Raw genomic sequence first — 25,903 nt, forward strand, 5'->3', positions numbered from 1 at the left:
AATAAAACCAACCATATTCAGGGAAGTGGCTTCCCCAGTGGCTAAGCGGTAAAAAATTTGCCTGCAATGCAGGAGAAGCAGGAGACACAGATTCGATCCCTAGGTCTGAAAGATCCCCTGGAGAAGGGCATGGCAACCCACTCCAGTATTCTTGCCTGGAGAACCCCATGGACAGAGGAGCCTGGGGGGCTACAGTCCATAAGGTCGCAGAGTCGGACACAACTGAGCAACTGAGCACACACACATATTCAGGGAAGTGGTTTTGTACCAAAGTCTCAAGTCATCTGATTTGTGCAGTGAGCTGTGGCCACTCCCCACTCCGGCCCCCATGGGGCAAGCAGAGGAGCTGGGGCTGGGGCTAAACCCTTCATGCTGAGCCTTGCCCCCAGCCCAGATCCAGGCACCCAAAGCCCAGAGGCAAAGGTCCTATCTCCAAATGGGAAATTGAGTCATCACGTAAAGCAGTTTATATCCAGCGCCTCACAGTGGCCCGGAAGACCAGACCGCCCACCTTCCCACCATTCTCAAGTGAGAAGTGAGCTGGGAGCAGACAGAGGTAGGAGTCCCGAGTCCCAGCCTCCTTCCTGCCCACTCTCACCCACTGCTGTGCACGTGCATAGTGCACATTCTGTGTGTGAGTGTGGTACACACAGTGCCGGGCAGTGGGAAGGAATCTGGGTGTGTACTGAAGTGCCATCCTCCTCCTCGCTCTCTTAGCATCCTGTCTCTGTGTATTGGATCCTCTCCCAACTGGCAGGCACTGCGGTGCCTGCTTTTGACACAAACCATCTCCTTTCATCTTCACAGTGACCTGAAGAAGCAGGCATCATCATTGCTCCATTTTACAGACAAGCGAAAGCAAATCCAGAAAGACTAAGAAGCTGTCCACGGTCAAAAGAGACAGAACCCAGACTGGTCCCACTGAGCTTCACCACATGCTCCTATCCCCCTTGGCTGAAGGCTCCTAAACCTCATGAACAGAGAGGGGAGGGGATAGATCGTCAAGATGGTGAGGACAGAGGGAAGTGAGGGACCTGGCCGTGGCGGGGGGACCTGCAGCAGAGGGCAAGGGCAGGGGCAGGGCGTCCTCACTTGTGGGACTTCTTGGTGTTGGCCCCATCCGGGCCCTCGCCGCAGTCGTAGGCCTGGATGGTGAAGGTGTGCTCCTTCTGGGCCTCGCAGTCCACCGGCTCCTTGGCCCGGATCAGCCCTTCTCCTGTCGCTTTGTCCAGGATCACAGCCTCAAAGGGCACCCCGGACCCATGGAGCCGGAAGCCACAGATCTCACCTGGCCGGGGGCGGGGGGGACAAGGATGAGGTTCCTGCTCCACTTCCAGGGTCTCCTTCCATCACTCGCCAACCTCCCCCCAGGCCCCTACTTCACCTCTCCTCCCAGACCCAGTCCTTTTTCTTGCACATGGAAAAGCATTAATTATCGAACATTCACTCCAACCCCAGGTTCCCTGAGCACAACCTCTGAGCCACCAGCTCTGAGAGCTGGCAAAATCTGGGTGTGTTAACCCCTGCCTGCCCACATCCTCCGCTGACTCACTTTACTGTGCCACTGCTCTTCACCATCGCCGGGTTCCCTCCTGGAGCCTCCGTCTTCCACTTTGCCCAAGTACTGCTCTCCCTCCCAGGACCTCCCCCCTCCTCCCTTGCCCCTGCCCTCCTGCCCACTTCTCTCTGTCCCACCCACCCTGCCCTGCCCCAGCCCCACTTACCTGCATAGCGCAAGGGAGCATCCTTGTCCAAGGCAAAGAGCGGTGGGTTCAGCAGGACCGTGTTGTCATTCTCCATGACGATGCCTTGGTATTCTGCCTCAATCCATGGCTTGTGCTTGTTGGCTGACCCCACCCCCAGGGAGAGCAGAGGAAGCACCTGTGAGCTGGCCCTCCATGGCCACACAACCCTTGTTGACCTAGACAGCACACTCCAGGCTCACCACCCTCTTCAGCCCCTGCAGAAGCACCCGCAGCGGGAAGGGCTGAGGGCAAGAAATCAGCCATGAAAGGAGTCAGAGGTCACTGGATAGACAGTTTCCATGGCAACAGCCTGCCCTGTGGGGAGGAAGAGGTCCTGCCATCTCCCCTGGGAAAGCTGGTCAGAGGATAGAGACTTTTCTTAGGCATTTCAAGTGCTGGAGTGTGGCTGTTGGGCCTCCAGGGAGCAGCAATGGGCCATTAGAGGGCCCTGGGAAAGGGAAGGGATAGATTAAGGGCAGAGTGGAGATTAGGAAAAGAAGACTAGATGTTTCCTGAGGTCCTGGTTGTTGATCCTCTCCACCACGACCACCACCCCATTTTGGTCCTGTTCCCTTCTTTTCCTGGCTAAGCCCCATCCTAAGGCCAGTCTCCCAGAGGAGAGGAAAGAGGAGAGAAGGGAGAAGGGAGATATATAGGACAGAGGGAGGGGGACAGAGAGGGGCAGGGATGGAGCAGAGGAATCAATGCCAAACGATGGGGCCCAGCAGAGCTGGCATCCTCAGGGATTATCGAACTGGCCTAGAAACTCGACAAATCCCCTCCCTGCTTCTCGCCCTCACACCCAAAAGAACACACTCATAATCATAACCAGCTGACTCCTATGTCCCCCAGAAGGCCACCAAACCCCACACGCCCTGAACCCCCTTCTTATAGAGTCACGGCTGAGTCCTAATTCTCACCTATCCCACCCCTATTCCCTTCAACCACCAGCCAATCCATGACAGGAGTGCAACCCACTCAGCCTCCATGTCTTCTCAACCACTACCAGACTCAACTCAATCCCGTCTCCTCCCAGGACCAAGTGCCCACTCACCACTGAGGGGCTCTGGGGAAGGCTCAGTGGGCTCCAGCCCCCTCTACTTCACCCCCAACCGAAACTTCCACTGCCTGCTCTATCGAATCCCATCAAGCCAAAGCACCAAGCTCCCAAAGCACATTCACAAGGGCCCATCATTGAGACCTGAAGACTTATCATCAGAGAGAAACTGAATCACCCAAAGGACACTCATCCCCAGCTTGTCATGGTAAGCGAGAAATCCTGAGTTCCATTCTTTCCTCCAGTGACACCCCCAAAGCCTTCTGGTATCTGGTATGCCTGTCCCTTCCTCGCTGAGGACCACCACAACCCCCTTCCCTAGGGGCAGAGGAGAAAGCCACAGATGGTGCCTAGAAGGCAGCACAGGATGTGTTGGGAAGCTAAGAAGCCCAGCTGAGGTCAGAGACTGAGCTGAAGATGGAGAGGCTTCACACAGCTCACCACCACTCCTCACCCTGCACCCTCGCCCTGTGTCTTCCCACTTCCTTCCTCTTGACCCCTGACTCTCTCCTTGTGTCCATCTCCTCTCACTGACTCCTGGACTCCCTACCTCCTCCCTCCTGAGCTCTTCCCCTCGCCCTCTCCTCACCTGTTCTTCCTGATTTCTCTCCCTCTCCTTTGCCTCCACCTTGACCCTGGTCCATCCCCTGCTCATCTCCTCCAACGCTTCACCTCCCTTCTCCTTCTCCCTTCCCCTTTCCCCACTCTTTAGCACCCCCCCCACACACACACACCCACCTCTGCCCTTTCCTGCTGTCTTCACCTACCTAAACCCTTGGCCCTCACCCCCTCCCTCTCTCCTGGCCCCTCTAACAGCCTCACCCAGCTAAATTTATCAGCCGTCTGCCAGAGAGGGCAGCTCTGGTAACCCTCAGCCCAGCCCTGTATGCAGGCGGAAGGGGATGGATGCAGAGGAACACGCCAACACATACGTGCTCCGAATTGCTGAACTGTGGGAACAGTTCCTCCCCGGGATGAGATGGAGAGGGATCAGATGGATGTGGCCACACACCCTCAGCGCCGGCACACCCCGTGAAACGGGGACCCGCCCAGAGAGGTCCATCACCCCTCTCAGGAACAGGTCCTTCTGAGACCCGAGATCGCTCCAGCAGGGAGCAGGGGGGGGGGGGGGGGGGCGGGGAGGGGAAGATACAGACCCCAGGATGGGAATGGGGACCAACCTGGGAGCAAGAGAAGCACATGGGTAGAGACGGACCAGAGAGGAGGGACCAGAGAGAGGTTCTGGAGATGCCAGCGAGAAGAGAAGGGGACAGGTCTGAGAAAATGGATGGGAAGGGGGATGGTGCGAAGAACCACCTGTCGTGTCCCAGGGAGCCTTAAAGGGCGCCTGCCCGCCTCGACCCCCACATCGCGGGGCCTGAGACCCCCTCCTTCTGTGCCCCCACCCCCCTACCACCACACTCACCTTTGTTACAGGAGCTGGAGGGGAGCAGGGAGGCCAGCAAGAGGGGAAACAGCAAGGGGGTCATGGCGTGGTGTAGGCAGGGCAGGGCCCCGATTGCTCGCCCCCAGAGCCTGGAGCCCTGCTTGTTCCACCTTGGGCAAGGGATGCAGGGGCTCTCCGAAGAGGGGAGGGGAGAGGGCAGAGAGCAGGGCAGAGATGGAAAGGAGCCTGCCGCCCACCCTAGTCCATAGGGCAGACCCGGGCAGACCCCAACCTGGGCGGCTGGGCAGGGGGGAACCGGCAGTGGCTGCTGCTCCTTCCTTCTGGAGCCGGGCGTCCTCACTCTCTCTCTCTCTCTCATTCCCACCCCATCCCCTCTACTGCAGGATGACGTCAGCACGGCCAGGCGAGGATTGATGGGGCCGCTGGCCAATCGGGTGGCTGGGGGGGCCAGGTGCTGCAGGGCGGGAGGGAGCCAATGGGACTGGGGAGCAGGGGCGGGAGGACGTGTTAGGGCTTTTTCCCCTGACTGCAATTTGGGGGAGCAAGGGAACTGCGGGGGCTGGGGAGGAAGCTGGAAAGCCGTAGAGGAGGTGGGGGAAAAGAGGGACAGGGAGAGGATCGCGCAGCTAGAAGCCCGGGGGTGGGAAGAGGAGACGTCAAACGGAGATCTGAAGGAGGCGAGGAGGGACAAGTATCCACGTCACCCCACCACCACCACCACCACCACCAACTCTGCATTAACCTCTTTTCACAGCCCATTCCATCAGCAGGACCCTGCTGGGTGCCTCCTGGGAACCGCCAAGTAAAACCCACAACCTGAGCCCCAGAGATGCTAGCCTTTCAGGTCCCAGCCCCGAGTCTCTGAGGAAGCCAGGGGGTGGTCAGCAAGTCGGTGGACCGAGCTCTGGGACCCGAAGAAAAGCGAGATGTCTGTGCCCCACCTCCCCCACTCACCCCCAGGCACCTGTCGGGACAGTTCACCACCAGGTGGAATTTTTTCCTGCTGTCTACCCTGCCTGCCTCCCTCTCCCCAAATTTCTCATCTTAAACCATATTGACCCAAACCAGCCTAGTTGGTTCAGAAGCCAGAAAAGTTGGTAGGTCTAAGAGGCAGAGAAGAGTGCGGTGTAGTGTGGTGGGGAGGGGGGAGGGTAAGGCTAGAGCACACCACCTCCGCCTCCAAGGGAACACATCTGGGAAGCATGGACTGTGCAATGAGGGTAGCTGATGGTGCCATCCACCACTCCAGAGGGAGAGGGGAAATCCCTGGGTCCCAAGCCAAAGAGTGTAGAGTTCTCCAGAACAGCCAGCCAAACTCCTCCCTCACCTTCTGCTCCAGACTTTGAACTCAGCAACTCAGACAGCCCCCTCTGCAGTTTTTCTGCTTCCCTCCTCACGGTCCTGCAGGACAGGGTCCTGAGCTCCAGCGTCGGGACTCCAGCTCAGCAGAGCTGTGTAACGAAGCTGTGGGGGCCAGCGCTGGAGGATTTTCTTCACTAGGGCTCCTGGCAAGCTGGCTGTCTGCACTTCTTTCCCCACCTCTTCCTCCCCTTCATACCTTTTGGAATCCTTGGTGAGACATTGTTAGAACTTATCCTTGGGTGAGTCCGAAAGGTCCCTCCCCGCCATCCAGTAAGGTCGGCTCCCTCCCCGGGGAGTCTGCCCCGGGGGTCCTCCGGACCAAGCCTTCCACACTTGGGCTGGAAGCCAGAACTGACCTTCGGAAAGGCTCAAGTGTTGCCTGACTGACAGCCCCCAGTCCTGGTCCAGGTTCCTTCCTCAGGAAAAGCCGAGGTCAAGCACAGCCTTGCCAAGTCCCCTGCCCATCTCTGGGGCTGTGGACACCAGCCTCACGCTCATCGTGGGGGAAGGGGGGAGGAAGTCTGGCAGGAGCTCTTACTGCAGCAGGGCCCCCAGCGCTATAAAAACCCTGGTAGCTAGGACCTTACACAGGCTGCCTCAATGTGTGCAGAGCCTGGCTGGGAGACTCCCAGCCCCACCTGTCAGACAACACCCGCTTCATCCTCCCCCAGTCTCTTACATTCTCCTGAAATCTTGACTTCCACCTTGGCCAGCCTGGACCATGCCTCCCAACCTCACCGGCTACTACCGCTTTGTCTCGCAGAAGAACTTGGAGGACTACCTGCAAGCTCTGAGTAATGTCCTCGCCCCTCTCAACCCTCTCACTCCCCTCCTCCCCTCCCCCTTCCTGCCTCCAATCCATTGAGGAGGGGGTGATGCTGGGGTCTGGACATTATAGACAGGCAGGGGGTAGGGGGTGCTGGCACCTGCCTTGGGTCCCTTTACTAGCCAGGGACATTGCTAGAAGGGAGTAAATCCACAGTCCTAGACCCAGGCAAGGGGATGCTCCCAGCCCTAGGCTGCTGATGTGGGTGGGGAAGCCCCCGGCCCGCTAAAAGGACCCTCACTCAGACCCTTGCTCAGAGACGGTCCCCACAGATGTCAACATGGCTCTGCGGAAGATCGCCCTGCTGCTCAAGCCGGACAAGGAGATTGACCAGCGGGGCAACCACATGACAGTGAAAACCCTCAGCACCTTCCGGAACTACGTTCTGGAATTCGAGGTGGGAGTGGAATTTGAGGAGGACCTGAGGACCGTGGATGGACGCAAATGCCAGGTGTCTTTTCTCAGGCCTGTGGGAAGGGGCTGTGGATGGGCATGGGGGCTCTCAACAACTGGGGGTGAAATAAAATGACCTGTCGCAGCAAGAGGAAACGATGACCACAGCAGCCTGCCCTGGGATGTCACCCACCCATCCCTGACTCTTTCCAGCGTCTCCTCTGCCCACTCTGAGCACCAGCCAAAAGGGCAACAGGAACAGGTGACCCTCAGGCCAATGAGCAAGCCTGTGCTCACCCTCTAGCCTGTGACCCTGTGGACACCACAGTCCCTTCTCTCAACCTCTGTAACTCCGCTCCTAGGCTGTCCTTTCTGCTTCTTTCGTGTTCCTTTTGACCTCCTCTGCAGACCCTCGTTCCCCTATTAATCCCTTAAACTGAGATTTTCCCCTAGTATCTTTTTTTAAAATTAGAGGATAATTACTTTACAATATTGTGATGTTTTTTGCCATACATCAACATGAATCGACATTAGGTAAACATATGTTTCCTCCCTCTTAAGCCCCTTTCCCACCTCCCTCACCATCCCACCCCTTTAGATTGTCACAGAGCACTTGCTTTGGGTTCCCTTCATCACACATCAAACTCCCACTGGCTATCTATTTTACTTATGGCAATGTATATATTTCAATGCCATTCTCTCAAATCATCCTACCATCTCCTTCCCCCACTGTGTCCAAAATCTCTGTGTCTCCTTTGCTGCCTTGCAAGTAGGATCATCAGTACTATCTTTCTAGGTTCTCTATATATGCATTAATATGCAATATTTGTGTTTCTCTTTCTGACTTACTTGACTCTGTATAACAAGTTCTAGGTTCATCCACCTCATTAGAACTGACTCAAATGTGTTCCTTTTTATAGCGGAGTCATATCCCATTGTGTATATGTACCACAACTTCCTTATCCATTCATCTGTTGATGGCCATCTATGTTTCTTCTATTTCCTAGCTATTGCAAATAGTGCTGCAATCCCCTAGTATCTTGTCTTGACTTTCTCCCTCTTGTCTGTGTACTATCCATGGGCTAAAGCATATACACCCATGTGTTCAATGAAATCTACAAACTGCTCTAGACACAAACTCTCCAGTCAGAGGTGCCACCTGAGCTCCATGGCCAAGTTTCAACTGCCTGCAAAATGTTTCCATCTGGATGCCCCAAGGTCAAAGCCCAAGTCATTATCTTCCTACACAGACCTCTTCCTGCCTTTATATTTACTGTCTCCATCAATGGCAACAACCAGCAGGAATAAAGCCTGGGAGTCACAGTTTTTGCCTTATGTTCCCTTACCTCTGTGTTCCCAACAAATGAGTGTATACACACACACACACACACACACACACACACACATGCATGCACATGTGGACCACATGTAATTAGTCAAGAAGCCTTTATAACTGTTCTGTGCTGTCCAATATGGCAGCTACTAACCATATAAAGATATTTGAAATGTAACTGGTCCAAATTTGACATGTGCTATCGGTATGAAATACACACTGGATTTTTAAGATAATACCAAACAAGAGTATAAGACACATCAGAAATTGTGTATTGATTGCATGCTGAAATATTATATTTTAGGTTTAAAAATATATATAATATATTACATGTAATAAAATTATAATATTTTAGGTTGAATAAAATAGAATACTAAAATTAATTTCACCTGTTTCTTTTTGCTTTTCTAATGTGGCTACTAGAAATTTTTAAAATTATATATGTGGCTAGCATTTAGGTCTCACTACATTTCTATTGAGAATCAGTTGTTTACACGGCTGTCATCTGTTTCTTCCTAGCTTTTCTAACACCACCTTATTTCAGGCCCTCATTTCTCATCTGGTGCCCCAAATTGGTTCCCATTCTTGACTCTCCTCTAATCCACTCTGCCTATCATAACCACAGTACTTTTAAAATGTAAAAGTGACCATGTCACTCCCTAACTTAAACCCTTTCAGACAACCTGCTATGTTCCAGGTAAGGTTCACACGCTCCACGTAGCATCCAAGGGCCTCCCCACAAAAACACTAGGTTAGAGCCCCCTCACAACTATCTACTCATCTTCCTTACCTCTGTTTCTTTACTTGCTAGAAAGTTCCCATTATCTCCAATCTAATTAACTCCCTTCCTTGAAGACTCAGCTCTTCCCTCTCTGCTCCCATCACCAACAGTCTTGTTGGCATCACAGATATAATACCTACTGACCTCTCCTCTAACCGATCAAGATTCTGAGCTCCTTGGAAATTCCCAGGCGGTCCAGTGGTTAGGACTCCGAGCTTTCACTGCTGAGGGCCTGGGTTCCATCCCTTCTTGGGGAACTAAGATCCTACAAGCCATGGCAAAAAAAAACACACATAAGATTCTGAACTCCTGGTTTGGGTAGGGCCTATCCTATTGGGGTTTCCCAGGTGGCACTAGTGATAAAGAATCCACCTGCCAAAGCAGGAGACACAAGAGACGGGGTTTCGATCCATGGGTTGGGAAGATCCCCTGGAGGAGGACATGGCAACCCATTCCAGTAGTCATGCCCGAAAAGTCCCATGGACAGAGGAGCCTGGCGGGCTACAGCCCATGGGGTCACAAAGAATCAGACATGACTGAGCAACTAAGCACACACATAGACTATTGGGGGTCCAAATAACGCTGCTTGGAATGCCTAGCTCTGGTCCACTCAGCTCTGATTTGGGGAGTTGACCCTTCATTCTCAAGGACATTGCAGCTGCCCTTGAGACTGAGAAAGAGGAGAAAAGAGATTCCCTGGTTGTCTCCCAACCAATCTCCCTTCTTTCCCAAAGTCTCCTCCAGGTCAGCCAGAAGTATCAGAGGACAAATTCTCCATTCTTCATCACTGAACCCCCAGTTTCATCTCCCCCAACCCCGAGATTATCCTGCTTCATCCCCCTCTACCCAAATGGGCACTGTCACACAGTGTGGGGCCCCTTCCAGTGGCCTTTAGGAGTGGGAGGGGAGGGGAGTTTTGCTGAGTCACTCAGAAGGAAGGGGCTGGAGCAAGACAGCGTCTGCTATGATGCAGGGCGTGGGGGCAGCCCAGCAGAGTAAGGCGATGCATTTGGGGTACCCTACAACACCCCCCCCAGTCTTCCTTTATTCCTGCTTTCTCCATAGACCATAGTCACCTGGGAAGAGGAGCAGCTGGTTTGTGTGCAGAAAGGAGAGGTCCCTAACCGGGGCTGGCGACTCTGGCTGGAGGAAGAGATGTTATATCAGGTGAGAGGGGTGGGGACTGGGAGAGGAGATGCATGAGGGTGTGTCTGGGAGGGGGGCCTCCAGCTAGGACCCATTCCCTTGCCCAAATCAAGTAAGTCTACTACTCCAGCCCGCTCCCTGCCAAAGAAGGCAAGGAAGGAAGGAACATGGGAGCCCTGGGAAGAGTGGAGAGGGGAAGAAGTCAAGTGGCCATGGTGGGCCCTGGCTGCAGGTCCGATGCGTGTCCATAAATCATGACCGGAGACATGGAGACTTAGCCACTTCAGCTCCCTGACCAGATCCCTTCCTTCCTCTGGGATGGAAAGTTGAGGGTTTGGAAAAAGGTTACAGTTCCCCATATATCACACACTCCAGCTGATGTATCCTGAAGGATTCAGTGGAGGTCAAGAAACTGAGAAAGGGGAGTGGCTGGTAAGAATCTTCTCTGTCCTTATTATTCCTACTCTGCCCCCAGGAAGTGACCGCACGGGATGCAGTGTGCCAGTGTGTCTTCAGGAAGGTCAAATAGCTGGAGAGGAGCTGAGGGCCCCCCTCCCCTCCTGGACCACAAGAGTCCCCAGATTCCTCTTTCCTGTGTCCCCTTCAAGCCCAGATGGTCCCAGGTCAGCAGTCCCTGTCCTAGGCCACTCACCCTGCTTCTGCGTCCCTCTCCCCCGCCCCATGTTAATCTATAACTTGCAGCCCCCGGGCCAAAGTCCTTTCCTTCTCACATTCCACTGCCCAAAAGTGACCTCATATCGAGCTCAAGGTCTGCCTCCTGGATGAGAGAAACACACAAAGGGAAAGAGCCTTTGAGAATAACGGACTTCCACTCTCTTTCATTCGTTTGGCCTCTTATTTTCCATCTAAGAAAGCACTCAGCTTCATGCACTGGAGCATTAGTGGAAACTCCATCCTGGTGGGGCTTTTGAGAAAGAGTGACTGGACTCTCAAGAATCTAAGCAGGAGCTATTGGGGCTCTTGTCCAGTTCCTTGTCCTTCTTCTTGAGAAATTCCCTGGGCTGAATAGAACCAGGCCCAAGGCATGGCCCCAGCCACACAGAGTTCAACAGACATGTTGACTGACACCTAATGAGCCTTGCCAATCATATGCTTGCATCCTACATGTTGGGGAGGAGGAATGGGTCAGGGTGAGACCTTTATCTGGTGCCAGGGGAGGTGGAAAGTTTCTAAATAGTGAGCTGGTCTCCACGTCTGCTTTGGGAAGGACAGGCAACAAGAGGGTCAAAAAGGACTGAAAAGGAAAACAGATGAAGGTGTCCACTTAAAAATAGTCACTGAAAGTTCAGAGTTATGTTTTATTTGGTGAGAATTCTTAAGATTTCAGACCCAAAAGACAGCATCTTAGGTGACCCTGAAAACTGTTGGGTGTGGGGGTTGTCAGTCAGGTTATGTAGAAGTTTTGCAACAAGGGGCAGGTAGTCTGAACATCAAAAGATTATTGTTAATTAAGGAAAACCAGATATCTCAAGTTAAGGAATTTAGCCCTTTTCTATGTATGGGAAGATGCAAGAGCCTGGGCTTACTGAAAGCATTCCTTTCATATGCAGCTCAGCTATCTGGGGGCAGCATCCTGCAATTTGATTTGATTCGATTTGATTTTCACATCCTTAGTTCCTCAATTGATGGACTGTAAGGAGTGACTGCAGCCTGACAGCTGCTGGATTGAAGGCGTTGTTCTTCCTGGGTGCCCTCTGGGCTCAGAAATTCACTTTTGGAGGGCCAGACTCGATGTTGGCCGTGACATCCTTGTTTAATGATATGGCTGGGCTTCCCAGGTGGCACAGTAGTAAAGAATCCACCTGCCAAAGCAGGAGCTGCAGGAGACCCAGGTTCAATCCCTGGGTCAGGAAGACCCCCTGGAGATAAGAATGGCAACCCACCCCAGTATTCTTGCCTGGAGAATCCCATGGACAGAGGAGCCTGGTGGGCTGCAGTCCATGGGGTGGCAAAGAGTCGGACACAACTGAGCAGGCATGCACTACGATTCTCAGAGGGTTCAAGGCCAAGGACTTGAAAGATGAAGGACATGAAGGTGTGAAGGCAATAGTCGGTGTGAAGGCAACAGGCCTCAAAGACCCTCTGCCTACAGTCCAGCAAGGCTGGGGACAGAAGGTAAGAAGGACAACTGAAGACAGCATGGCTCCTCCCATAGGGGCCCAGAATCACTGCCCTAGAAAACAGCCCAGAAGGGTAGGGCCTGTCCAGAGGCCAGGCCAACTCCAGCCTCTGGTCACCTCCCTACCTACAGAGGCCTTGGCTCTTTCAGAATAAAAGTCCCATGGGGCAAGAGCACAGAGAGAAGGCTCAGGTGGAGTGAGGATAGTGCCTGGCTGGGGCAGGGGAGGGGATTGCTGAAAAGTCCCTGGCCAGTGCTCACTGGATGCCCACCCCTGCCTCCTCTTCCTGCAATGGCTGGGCCCCTGCACATTCAAGATGGTCTCTGGGGCTTGGCCACAAACTAGGATTGCAGCACTCAACCCCCGCACCAGCCTGGAACAAATTTGGAAAAGACAAGGACAAGAACTCAGAGCGGACCTGAGCCTCTTCTTCCCTGCACAGACTCTTTGCAGGGCCTCCAGCAGAATGGGGAAGGGAGAGCCCTCCGAGAACTGGGGACCCTACCTTTCCCTTCTGAGCGCAGGGAAGCCATGGGAAAAATGCTCTGGGTGTGTATTCACCAGGTCCCCACCACTCGGAGCTCACAGCGCATGTCCAGGCCTCTATGCACAGGACTGCCCGCTGTGCTCTGCATGTCGGTCCCTGGCTGGGGTCTCTCCAGAGGGCCTGACCTGGGAGCACGTTGGCTTCCCCAGTGACCACTGGACCCCAGCAGAAGCAGCCTCGTCCCCCAGGACTCCTATGATGCAAGCACCCACACCCGCCCCACCCGCGGGTCTGTAGCCTCCCCTGGACCCCTCCCCTCCAGGAGCCAGAATGTAACAAGAGGCCTATAAACACCAAAGGAACACAAGCCACAGGAGGATGGACTGAGCGGCTTCGGGGTACCTCCAAGTAGAAGTGGATCCACCCAGATTCGGGCTGCTATTTCCCCTGTGGGCAGCAGGGGGCGCTGCTTGCTGCAGTGGGAGCCAGTTACCCACCAAATTCAGTCCCTCCTCCAACACCCTGTTGGATAGACACTCCATCCCTGCTCTGGCCAGACAGACAGACAGACACACACACACACACACACGCACAGTCCAGTTCTCAGCTCACATGGGCTCACTATGCCAAGGCCCTACCCCTCATTCCAATCAGGCTGAACCACTCACTCTCAGATGGAGGAGTTAGTCACCAGGGGCGCTGATGGGTGAGTGATGCAAAGGCAAGGGTTGGGATGCGGGCAAAACAGCTATGGACCAGTGGTCCCACCCCAGCCTTTCCAGGATCACAAAGTTGTGGATCCCAAGACCAGCTTTAATTTTGTTGACCAGAGTCTTAGCGCCCAGGGAAATGATCAGGAATCAAGGATGTTTATCTCCATGTGACATAGAGTGACTGCACCCTTCTAACCCAGCCCCATGCCAGGCCCCTGACCCCTCCCCATCCACCAGGCCCAGATAGCACCGAATGGTCACAAGCAACTGAACCCCAAATGATTCTCTGTGCTATGCTTAGTCATTCAGTTGTGTCTGACTCTTTGTGACCTCATGGACTATAGCCTGCCAGGCTCCTCTGTCCATGGGAATTCTCCTGGCAAGAATACTGGAGTGGGTTGCCTTGCCATCCTCCAAGGGATCTTCCTAACCCAGGGATTGAACCCAGGAAGTGGGTAGCCTATCCCTTCTCCAGGGGATCTTCCTGACCAGGAATCGAACGAGGGTCTCCTGCATTGCAGGTGGATTCTTTACCAGCTGAGCTACCCTAGGTCAGTCCAGATCCCTCTGCTCAGAAGAAACTGACCAACCTGGCCGAGAGGTCAGGAGTGGGCATGTGCCCTGAAGCAGACAATCCCACGTTGCCCAAGAAATCAGACTCCGCTTTCTGGTTGGGGCTCCACAGGGGGCAGGAATGACAAAGTCTAAACTGTGTATCTCCCAAGTTGCCCCTCACCTTAGCCACCATCTCCATGCAGCTACCCCATGTGCCCAGACTTGCAGGTTTAAAGAGCAGCAGGAAAGTCCTCACCTACAGAACACAAAGGCATCCCAACCTGGAGCTGATCCCGTAACTCAGCGGGACCCCTACTTTGTCAGGGGACCCTTAGAGGCCACTGCAAACCCTGGAGTCCCAAAAGAGAGAGCAGAGTTCTAGCCCCATTCCCTCCCCTCAAATGTTATCCTCTGAAGGAAGGAGGCTCCAGCCATCCCTCCATTTGTGCTGGGCCTACCCAGTCCTTCAGGCCCGGCAGATGAGCCATGGATATGTGTGTTCCATTGGTAGGGGGTGGGGGGGGGGGGATGGCTGTGAGGCTCTTCATTGTGGCAGGGGGTTTTCTGTATCTTCGGCATGTTGCCCCAAGGCATGTAGGATCTTAGTTCCATGACCAGGGATCAAAACCACATCTCCTGCATTGCAAGGCAGATTCTCAACAGCTGGATCACCAGGGAACTCCCATCTGTGTGGCCTGTCACCCACATTCTAGAGGACTGCTGGGAGCCAGCCCTTCTCTCTTCCATGTTCTGGGCAAGACAAACCTAAAAGCACGGCTTTCCAAGGTGCTGTCACTGCCTCACTGTGTGACCTTGGGCAAACTATTTCACTGCTGAGCCTTGGTCTCTTCACAGGACCTGTCCGCTCAGCCTCCATGCTCTGTAACATCTACCATCCTGCCTTCCACACCTGCCTCTCCCCTTGGCTTCCTCTCTCCTCCCAGTGGTTTGCAGACCTTGCCCACTGCTGTCTTTGACCCACCTGTGAGGAACCTGTTGTCATTCTTAATGTGTGAGGTCCCAGATGGAGAGAGAACCCCAAAAAGGGAAGGGCAGCTAGGTCACAGAGCACTCCCCAACTCCTCTGGGGAGGGCTCCCCTGCCTCTGTTGCCACTCCCCTCCCTTCCTTTCTTTGTGAGCAGCACAGATGCAACAAGGGGCACTGTTTGGAATAAGGGTTTGTTAAAGTCTTGGAGAAAACAAAAGGAGCTAGGACAGAGAGTATGACAGAAGTGGATCATCTGAGGTCCAAGTGCAGCCTTGCCCACAGACTCCTTATTGTCAAAGGAAGGGATGGCGCTGGCCACAGCAGAACCGCCTGCCCATTAGCAACCCAGGCACATACACACTATGTTTAAAGAGTCCTTCACTAAAGGACTTTATTTCAGGCTTGAGAGTCAGCACAAAGCCCCCAAGGGGGTAAGAGCTTTGGAACTGAAACCTCCAGCCTCTGAACTCGTCTCTTTGGACGATCTGCTGGCGGGGGACCGCAGTCCTAGATTCTCGCTATGTTTACCCTCCCAAGGTTGGAAAGGGCGTCCTGTCTGGGGCTCCTCTTTCCTTACCCATCCCTTTCCTTTTAAACAGCTTCTTGGTCCTTTTTCAACCCTTGGCTGTCTTCCCAAAGCCCCGTCTCCTCTCATGTTTGGTCCCTGTAGGTCATACTTTGATCTCTGCAGTCCTTGATGGGGTGGATGAAAGAGTGTTTTGGTTGTTAAGAGTGAGAAGGAAAGGGTCAGAGCCCTGAAAGGCACTCTGACTTCAGGTTACCGCATGTAAAATACAACCATATGTAGCAAAAATGACATCCTGCTAGGTGATCCTCTGCATTTATTGTACTAAAATAAGCTGTCTACTTCTGGACTTCTCTGGTGGTCCAGTGGTTAAGAATCTGTCTGCCAATGCAGGGGACACAGGTTCAATCCCTGGGTGGGGAGTATTCCACTTACTGCAGGGCAACTAAGCCCATGCTCCCCAGTTACTGACACCCACACGTCATAGAGCCCGTTCTCTGTAACAAGAGAAGCCACTGCAAGCAGAAGCCCAAGCATTACAAAGAAGAGTAGACCTCTGGCACCATATCTAGAGAAAGCCCCCATACAACGATGAAGACCCAGCACAGCCAAAATTAATTAATTAATTAATTTTTTAAAAAGAAACAGCATAAAATGAAATAATCTGTCTACTTGTGTGATAGCCAGCCCCCAGTCTGGCCCCCAAGGATCCCTGCTTCTCTGAATTCCCTTCCTGGAGTTGTCTCTTCCCACATTGTATCAGAGTTGGTCTGTGGGCCCAATATAACATGGCAATGGGGATACTCTGTTACTTCTGAGGCCAGATTATAAAAGACATTTCGGATTTTCTGTGAGACATTGTGCCTATAGCTAACCCTTGTACACTTAAAATTTTGTTAAGAGGGTACATCTAAGGTCAAGAGCTCTTCCATAATAATTTTTTTTTTAATTTAAGCCACTTGGGCCCCCACTTTGCTCTTTCTCAGGCTTCCCTGGTGGCTCAGTGGTAAAGAATTTACCTGTAATGTAGGAGACTCATGTTCGATCCCTGCTGCTAAGTCGCTTCAGTCGTGTCCGACTCTGTGCGACCCCATAGACAGCAGCCCACCAGGCCCTGCCGTCCATGGGATTTTCCAGGCAAGAGTACTGGAGTGGGGTGCCATTGCCTAGGTCAAGACAATCCCCTGGAGGAGGGAATGGCTACCCACTCCAGTATTCTTGCCTGAAGAATCCCATGACAAAGGAGCCTGGTGTGCTGCAGTCCGTGGGGTCGCAAAGAGTCAGACACAACTTAGCAACTGAACAACAGCAACACATGTGACATTGTTCTGTATTTTCCAAGTCTCCTATAAATGTGCTATCATACTTTCATAATTTAAAAATAAAAAAAAAATTTAAAGAATTGGGGGAAGATGATTTAGGGCAATAAAAACCTGTCCATCCACAAAAAGCTATGGCTCCATATCCATATCCAGTGTCATAGGCCCTTCCATCCTAGCCCTAAGCTCAGACACCTGAGCACCCAGAACCAGGGCCCACATCTCAGTGTCCAGTCCTCAGAAGTCTAGAAAGAGTGGAGGTAGGTGACCTGCCTGTCTGTTCTTCCTCTTAGAGGCCCACCTGCTGGACCACTATCTGAGAACCCACCTCTTCCAGAGGTAATTGTTACAAAGAACATCCAGCATCTTCAGGTGATACCCTGCCCCTTTGACAGGTGTGTGACTTTACTCTGTGGTTTCAATAGCACAGCATAGTCCACCTTGGTAAGTCTCACGTCATTAGAAAGCATGCCCATCCAGAGGCAGGGAGGGGGTCTCAGCTAGAGTCACGTCTGTGCTGGTGGGAAGCTTATTGACAAATTCTGCAGAGGACAGAGAGGCAAAGACCCGAAGGCCAGCAGCAATGTGGGTGGGGGTGGGGGTGGTATCCACGCAGACATGTCTGGGAAGAGCCATTCCTACACCTGGACTCTCGGGATACCTCGCCGAGTAGGGAATCTCTGGGATCCTCCCCAGCCCACAAGGGCCAGCACAGTGATCCTAGAGCCAGATACTTCTTTGCTGAAAAGAGGGAGGGTGAGATGGAGAAACATGAGCAGAAGAAGACTCAAAGCAGATGCCAGTGGGTTTAGCCAAATCTGATGACAGGAAAGAGGAGGCCACTAGGGAATGTGTCTTAATGGCTCTGTTTCCCTGTATTCTCTCCAAAGGTCAGAGACTACAAGCAGCCCCCTGGCCAGCCACACTGTGACTTCTGAACACTCACCAGGCCAGATCCACCACGGTGCCAGAGCGCTACAACCAAATGAAGACTCAGAGTGGATATTAGCCAGGCCACCAGGTAAGGACCTGCCGAGCCATCTCAACGACACCCTCCATCCACAATACTGCTCTCTCTAACAAAGGGCAAGGTACCCAGCAGTGGAAGGGAAAAAGTGGAAGCTGTGACAGATTTTATTTTCTTGGGCTCTAAAATCACTGCGGACTGTCACTGCAGCCATGAAATTAAAGACGCTTTTTCCTTGAAAGAAAAGCTATGACAAACCTAGACAGCATATTAAAAACTGAGACATCATTTTGTTGACAAAGGTCCATCTAGTCAAAGCTATGGTTTTCTCCAGTAGTCATGTATGGATATGAGAGTTGGACCATAAAGAAAGCTGAGCACAGAAGAATTGACGCTTTTGAACTGGAATGTTGGAGAAGACTCTTGAGAGTCCCTTGGACTGAAAGGAGATCAAAGCAGTCAATCCTAAAGGAAATCAGTCCTGAATATTCATTGGAAGGACTGATGCTGAAGCTGAAGCTCCAGTTGTTTGGCTACCTGATGCAAAGAGCCAACTCACTGGAAAAGACGCTGGTACTGGGAGAGGTTGAAGGCAGTAGGAGAAGCAGGCAGCAGAGGATGGTCAGATAGCATCACTGACACAATGGACATGAATTTGAGCAAACTCCGAGAGACAGTGGAGGACAGAGGAACCTGGTGTGCTGCAGTCAATGAGGTCGCAAAGAGTTAGACACAACAACAACAACACAGCTTCAGGGGTGGGGTCTCATGACAAAGGCTGGAACTCTCACTTCAGAGCAATGAAGGGTGTGGGGTTACACTGGAGGTGAGCCTCCCTTGCTGGATCAGAACAGGAAGGATGCTCAGGCACCTTCTCCCTGACCATCTGCCCCCACTGCCAACCCCAGCTCCTGGACGCCCCTGTCTACCATGGCCTCCCTTCCTCCCTGGGCACCTGCCTTGAAAACTCCAACACCTACCTGGCGCCTGCTCTCCTGCTCTGCCCCCCAGCAAGAGCTCATCCACATATATAGATAGGTACCTCTGTGGGCCTGTAATGAATAAGGTGCCCTGATAAAGAAAGAGCTTGGTCTCCATCTTGAGGATCAGAGAGAAAAGTCATTGAAAAGTTTTAAACTGGGGAGGAGTGTGATCAGTGGATACTGTAGACAGACAGCTGACAAAGTAGGGAAGGTGGACAAGAGGGGCAAGGCTAGTGGCAGACCTGCCTTTGAGATTGTTTCATGAGTGTGTATGTGTGCGTGTGCACATGTGCTAAGTCACTTCAGTCATGTCCAAGTCTTTGCAACCCTATAAACTATAGCCCACCAGGCTCCTCTGTCCATGGGATTCTCCAGGCAAGAATCCTGGAGTAGGTTGTCATGACCTCCTCCAGGGGATCTTCCCGACCCAGGGATCAAACTCTCATCTCTTTAAGTCTTCTGCATTGGTAGGTTGGTTCTTTATCACTAGCACCACCTGGGAAGCTCTCAGATTGACTCAATCCCACCCAAATACCCTTAGGCTATGGAAGTTAGCTTGAAACCAGAGATGACTCAGGGGTAGGGGAGCAAGAAGGACAGATCCAACTCCAACAGAGTCACTCTTTTTTAAAATGTTATTTGTTTTTAATTGAAGGATAATTTCTTTACAATGTTGGTTTCATTTCTGCCAATGGTTTCATTTCTGCTAATCAACATGAATTAGTGTACATACGTCTTTCTGCTTTATTGACTATGCCAAAGCCTTTGACTGTGTGGATCACAATAAACTCTGGAAAATTCTGAAAGAGATGGGAATACCAGACCACATGACCTGCCTCTTGAGAAACCTGTATGCAGGTCATAAAGCAACAGTTAGAACTGGACATGGAACAACAGACTGGTTCCAAATAGGAAAAGGAGTACATCAAGGCTAATATTGTCACCTTGCTTATTTAATGTATATGCAGAGTACATCATGAGAAATGCTGGGCTGGAAGAAGCGCAAGCTGGAATCAAGATTGCCGGGAGAAATATCAATAACCTCAGATATGCAGATGACACCACCCTTATGGCAGAAAATGAAGAAGAACTAAAGAACCTCTTGATGAAAGTGAAAGTGGAGAGTGAAAAAGTTGGCGTAAAGCTCAACATTCAGAAAACTAAGATGGTGGCACCCAGTCCCATCACTTCATGGCAAATAGATGAGGAAACAGTAGCAGACTTTATTTTGGGGGGCTCTAAAATCACTGCAGATGGTGACTGCAGCCATGAAATTAAAAGATGCTTGCTCCTTGGCAGGAAAGTTATGACCAGCCTAGACGGCATATTAAAAAGCAGAGACATTACTTTGCCAACAAAGGTCCATCTAGTCAAGGCTATGGTTTTTTCAGTAGTCATGAATGGATGTGAAAGTTGGACTATAAAGAAAGCTGAGCACAGAAGAATTGATGCTTTTGAACTGTGGTGTTGGAGAAGACTCTTGAGAGTCCCTTGGACTGCAAGGAAATCCAACCAGTCCATCATAAAGGAGATCAGTTCTGAATGTTCATTGGAAGGACTGATGTTGAAGCTGAAACTCCATTACTTTGGCCACCTGATGCGAATAGCTGATTCATTTGAAAAGACCCTGATGTTGGGAAAGATTGAGGCCAGGAGGAGAAGGGGACGACAGAGGATGAGATGGTTGGATGGCATCACTGACTCAATGGACATGAGTTTGGGTAAACTCCAGGCGTTGGTGATGGACAGGGAGGCCTGGTGTGCTGCAGTCCATGGGGTCGCAAAGAGTTGGATACAGCTGAGCAACTGAAATGAACTATAAATATGTCCCCTCCCTTTTGGACCTACCTCCCACCTTCCACCTCCCACCCTATCCCATCCCTCTAGATTATTACAGAGCCCTGGTTTAAGTTCCCTGAGTCATACAGCAAATTCCCATTGGCTCTCTATGTTATACATGGTAGAGTATATGCTTCCACACTGCTCTCTTCATTCATCTCATCCTCTCCTTCTTCCCCCCAACCCTTGTCCATAAGTCGGTTTGCCATGTCCAGCAGAGTCACTCTTACCTCTAAATCCCTGGTCTGCCCACATCTATAGTGACCATTAAGGACAGAAGCCCAGGATCCCTGACTCAAGCCTCCTTAGCCCCATCCGCTCTCCACCTCACTCCTGTACCTCTCCTCACCTGACTCTGGGCATGGAACCTGTCCTGACCCAGGGCGAGCTGTCTAAACACAGGAAACTGCCCCACCCTTTTAGCCCAGGGTGTTCTGAGGTTGTTTGGAGTCCAAGAGACAGCAAAACCCTCTTTAAATTCTGAGATCTAATGAAGGCTGCAGAAAAACCTTCCTGATCTGGAAAACCCAGCACCCCACCTCCACCCACCACCCTGCCATCCCTGCCCCCGTGGGCCTTTCCCCACACAGGACAGCAGGTGGCAGCACCAACGGGAATTGCAAAAATAAAACCAAAGGACTTCCCTGGTTGTCTAGTGGTTAGGAATCCACCTGCCAATGCAGGAGACACAGGTTCGATCCCTGATCCAGGAAGAGCCCACATGCCTCAGCAATTAGACCCCTGTGCCACAGCTACTGAGACTATGCTCTAGAGCCCGTGTTCTGCAACAAGAGAAGCTACTGCAATGAGAAGCCCGTGCCCTATTACAAAGAACCAGCACAGCCAAAAATGAGTAAATTTATTTACTTAAAAAAATAAAAGCAAAAATAAAAATCCAAACTGAAAATGAGTCTCTGTACTTAGTGCCTTGGTGGCCATGTTCTCCCCCTGCTCTGTCTCCATCCCCCACCACAGCTTTAAAGACTGCCCCCCTCCCTGCCTCAGCCCTCTGCCTTCCTCAGTTAATGAGAAACACAACTCAGTAGACGCAGAAGTTGGCTCAGAAGGTGTAAGTGAGAACTGGAGATAAGGGCAGAGTAAAGACAGCAGGATATATCTCAAGGATTTGCCTTGCGATATAAACTCCCAGGAGCTTCCCCAGTGGTCTCAGCAATAAAGAGTCTGCCTGCAATGCGGGAGACCCAGGTTCTATCCCTGGGTCTGGAAGAACTCCTGGAGGAGGGCACGGCAATCCACTCCAGTATTCTTGCCTGGAGAAACCTAGAAGAGCCTGGCAGACTACAGTCCATGGGGTCACAAAGAGTAGGACACGACTGAAGCAACTGAACATACCACATAAGCTCCCAGGACTGAAAGGATCTGTGTGGCCTGAGCTGGTAGCCAAGGACCAAAAGTTCTTCTCCATTAATCCCATGGATTCAAGATGCCCCCAGAGCCAAGGTCTATCATTGTCTTCAGGATCCATGGCCTCATTCTTCTAATCTCATCTGGCTTAGAAAGGGCTGTCTGGTCACAATGATCACTTTTGTTGTCTAGTCGTTCAGTCATGTTGGAATCTTTGTAACCCCATGGACTACCATACATCAGGCTTACCTGTCCATCGCCAACTCCCGCAGCTTGCTCAAACTCATGTCCATTGAGTCAGTGATACCATCAAACCATCTCATCTTCTGTCACTCCCTTATTCTCCTGCCCTCAATCTTTCCCAGCATCAGGGTCTTTACCAGTGAGTCAGCTTTTTGCATCAGGTAGCCAAAGTATTGGAGCTGCAGCTTCAGCATCAGTCCTTCCATAATTACCAAGTCCTTTTGTAATTATCAAAGTCATTTAGTAACATTACAAGAATTTCACTAAACAGAGTAACATTTTTTTTAAACCATCCATAGCCCTATTCTCTAATATACTATTCCTGTATATTAGAAGGTATTTATTTTAGACTGTTCCTGTGTTTTCTATTTTTGTGGACATAGTACACTTAGAATTTCATAGTTTGTTTTCTTTATTCAGTTCTCCTGCTGAGGGAGGGGGCCTCCACAGAGCAAATGTGCTTCTACCCTTTAGGGGCTCACATTTGACTAAGGGAAGGGGGACAGAACAGATAATTGAAAGACAAGAAATCACCAGTCTGCCTGGGACTGAATCCGTTTTAGGATTGAAAGCCCCGTGTCCCAGACAAACCAGGATGATTTCTAATAGGTCACCCTACTAGAAGCAAGTCTTCCCAAACTAAATGGAGTTAGAGTTCAGAGTTTCATTTCAAGCCATAGATTGGCCTCAGCTCTACCTCTTTGCCTTCTTTTTTTTTTATCTTATTTTTAAATTTACTTTTGGTGGTTGCTCTAGGCAACTTTTCTCAAACTCTGTACCCTTGAAAAGTATTGAGATCATTTCGTCTTTCTTCTGCATTATTCATTCTGCTATTCAGGGCCTTTAACTCAGCTTCTGTCTCGGCAAATGAATTTTCTAATTTTCCTTGACTCCTCCTTATAGTTTCTAGTTTCTTTTTGCAGTACTAGCATTCCTTGTTGATAGCCTTCCTTAATTTCTTCAGAGATTGGCACAACACTATAAATCAACTATGTGCCAACTTGCTTCAGTCGTGTCCGACTCTTTGCGACCCCATGGACTGTAGCCCACCAGGCTCCTCTGTCCACGGAATTCTCTGGGCAAGAATACTGGAGTGAGTTGCCATGCCCTCCTCCAGGGGATCCTCCTGACACAGGGATCAAACCCAGGTCTCCCGAATTGCAGGCCAATTCTTTACCCTCTGAGCCATCAGGGTAGCGTCTCTCCTGATCTTCCTGCCCATAACTCTACAAACTGGAGCATCTCTCCTACAGCAGCTCTGCTCACGACAAAGTCTTGAAATTTTCTTTTATCTGAAAATGCTTTCATTTCATCTTCAATCTTGAAGAACATTTTCACTGGCAAAGTAACTTGGAGCTGAGGACTTTTTTTCTTTTGGTGTTCTGAAGATGCTGCAACACTGCTTGCTTCTATGTGGTTTTTGATGAGAAAGCAGTGACATTGAGACTGTTGTTCTCTGTTTGCAGCGTGTCCTTTATCTCTGTCCAGCCTCTTTCAAGATTCCCTTCTTATCTTTGGTTTTTAGCAGTTTGACTCTGATGTGCCTTTTTGTTTACTTTCAATTCCGATTGGAGTTTCTGAAGTTTCTTGAACCTAAAGATATATGCCTTTCACAAAAGCCGGAAAGTTCCAGTCATTATTCCTTTGAATATTTTTGCTGCCTCACTCTCTCTCTCTCCTCTCCTTCTGGGACTCCAAGAATATATATCTTAAAGGGTTTTTTTTAATATCTTAAAGGGTTTTTTTTAATATCATCCCCCTGAGTTTCTGCTCATTTTGAAAGTTTTTTTCCCTCTCTGTCCTTCAGATCTGTTAATTTCTGTTTATCTATCTTCAAGGTCACTGACTCTTCTACCATCTCCATCCTTCTATTAAGCCAGTGATTTTTTTTTTAATTTCATATCCTGCCTCTCTGCGGCTTTATATTTTAAGTTTCTGTTTCTCTGCTTGTGTTCCTGTCTTTTTTCTTTCAAAGGAGCATAGCTTGCTATCCAATGGACTGTAGCTTTGCATCTCTGTGTGCTGAAGTCCTTGGGCTCTGACTCCACCATCTGGGTCATCTCAGTGGCTGGTCTGTTGTCTTTCTTTAGAGTGCAGTTTGTGTTTTCCTGTTTTTTCTTATTTGGAGTGGATTATATACTAGACATTAAAAAGTCTGTGGGTTCTGTGATGTTCCTCCAAAAACTATTGATTTTTTTTCAAGTAGGCAGTTAACTTGGTTCACTCAACCTGTAGACTGTCTTGAGATGAGCAATAGCCCAAATTTAAGTCATCTTCTTTTAGTCCTAGCTGGGTTTCCTGGAGCCTGCCCCCAAGCACCCATTGTTGAGGGGAATGATGTAGAAACATCTGAGACACTCAAGTAGCTTACAACCAGATTATGAGCCAAGCATCACACAGCAAGAGAATGAGGCACTTGAGCTTGGAGCTCAGGAAGGTGGGTCAGGCTCAGTGCTATGGCCCCCACCTCTTATCCTCACACAGCCTGTGCCCACATGCAGGTCAAGGTGAGCAAAAGCACCCAGTGGTGCAGAAATTAAGATAAACATGCTTGCTCTCCCTAAGACCTGCTCCCTTTCCCAAGGCTCCCCTACCTCCCCACTCCTAGCCCTGAGGACCCCCCATGCCTAAATCTCTGCTATAATCGATGGGACAGCTACTTCTGCTTCTTCTGCCCAGGTTACAAACTGCAGAGCAACAGCTGCTTCTATCTCCTTGCCAGCTGGAGAGGAGGCCCTAGAGAGGGGAGGTGATCCTGGAAGCAGGACTGGGGAACTGCTGACCCCCAACAGCCCCACACGGGCCTGCCTCACTAGCCCCCCTAGTCCCACATGGGCCTGCAGTCACCAGCTGAGGCTCCTTCTCAGTCCTCAGTCCCTGGTGGCTTTCTCCCCTGACCCCAACACACACTACCGCTGCACTATCCAGGTGGGCCCTGGTCAGGTTCTCCTGTGCAAAGGGTCAGATTCACCAAAATGGGGACTATGTCCAGGCCCTGGGCCTCTCCAGACTCCAGCTGCAGGAGAGGTCACTCCCCTCCACCCTCTTGGTCCCCTGCCCGCTTTCCCACCCAGTCTCCACCCGGCACTTTACCCCTGTCCATTTAGAGTGACCAGCTGTCCTGGTTCATCCAGAATTTCCCCAGTTTTAAAACTGAAAGCCCTACATCCCAAGAAGGCTTTTAGTCCCATGCAAATTGGCGTTCTGCCTGCTTTGGGGTTTTCTTTCAAGGGCCTTGTCCTCCTCTCCTCCAGAATGTCTCCAGGAACGATGGGCTAACCAAGGTACTCCACTAAATCTTGCTCTTAGGAAGGGAGCACAAGCTTAGGAGCAGAGTACAACCCAGCCCACACAGACTGTCCAAGGGAACAGGGAATGACGCTCCAAAGGAAGACTAGAGGAGGATCCCCAGCCCCCACGGGAGCCTCAGCTGGTTTCTTCCCACCAGATGGCTCATGGGCCGGTACTGTTGTTCATGCCTGTGGATGTGTCTCTGGCTTCCCAGGTGCTCCTTGTAACCCTAAGAGTTATATATCAATAAAAGGGCAGGTTTCAGGACTTTCCTGGTGCTCCAGCAGTTAAGACTCTGAGCTTCCAACCCAGGAAGGCCAGGATTTGATTCTTGGTTGGGGAACTAAGATCTTGCATGCTGCAGGGCCAAAAAAGAGAATAAAAATAAACCATCTCCAATATTTACCCCTGAGTCAGACAGCAGTAGTATCTAC

General features: G+C 51.1%; 2 protein-coding genes and 1 long non-coding RNA gene across 5 annotated transcripts in view; 2 read left to right on the forward strand and 1 right to left on the reverse strand.

The window, feature by feature from the left end:
* Positions 1–4,585, reverse strand: part of CLSTN3 (calsyntenin 3) — a 29,900-nt gene extending 25,315 nt beyond the window's left edge. Inside the window, exons 1-3 of the mRNA XM_019960225.2 lie at positions 4,229–4,585; positions 1,725–1,847; positions 1,093–1,288 (exon numbers count right to left, since the gene is read on the reverse strand). Of these exons, the coding sequence (XP_019815784.2) occupies positions 1,093–1,288; positions 1,725–1,847; positions 4,229–4,568 (659 nt within the window). The 5' untranslated portion in view covers positions 4,569–4,585. The remainder of the gene's footprint in view (positions 1–1,092; positions 1,289–1,724; positions 1,848–4,228) is intronic.
* A 989-nt stretch (positions 4,586–5,574) lies between these two features.
* RBP5 (retinol binding protein 5) lies at positions 5,575–10,888 on the forward strand. 3 transcript variants are annotated; one of them, XM_019960229.2, is made up of 5 exons: positions 5,575–5,811; positions 6,286–6,366; positions 6,671–6,849; positions 9,971–10,072; positions 10,527–10,888. In XM_019960229.2, the coding sequence occupies exons 2-5, from the start codon at positions 6,294–6,296 to the stop codon at positions 10,578–10,580; spliced, it is 408 nt and encodes a 135-aa protein (XP_019815788.2). In that variant the 5' UTR covers positions 5,575–5,811; positions 6,286–6,293; the 3' UTR covers positions 10,581–10,888. The 3 variants fall into 3 exon arrangements, with proteins under 3 accessions (XP_019815788.2, XP_019815787.2, XP_019815785.2); XM_019960228.2 differs by having other exon boundaries at positions 5,575–5,783; positions 6,244–6,366; XM_019960226.2 differs by having other exon boundaries at positions 5,575–5,783.
* A 3,597-nt stretch (positions 10,889–14,485) lies between these two features.
* On the forward strand, positions 14,486–21,457 carry LOC139183212 (uncharacterized). The gene is made up of 3 exons (XR_011566762.1): positions 14,486–17,176; positions 17,672–17,802; positions 19,700–21,457. It is a non-coding gene; the product is annotated as an uncharacterized lncRNA (long non-coding RNA).
* The last annotated feature ends 4,446 nt before the right edge of the window (positions 21,458–25,903 follow it).

Source organism: Bos indicus, chromosome 5 (assembly GCF_029378745.1).
Source record: "Bos indicus isolate NIAB-ARS_2022 breed Sahiwal x Tharparkar chromosome 5, NIAB-ARS_B.indTharparkar_mat_pri_1.0, whole genome shotgun sequence".
Classification (NCBI taxonomy): Eukaryota; Metazoa; Chordata; class Mammalia; order Artiodactyla; family Bovidae; genus Bos; species Bos indicus.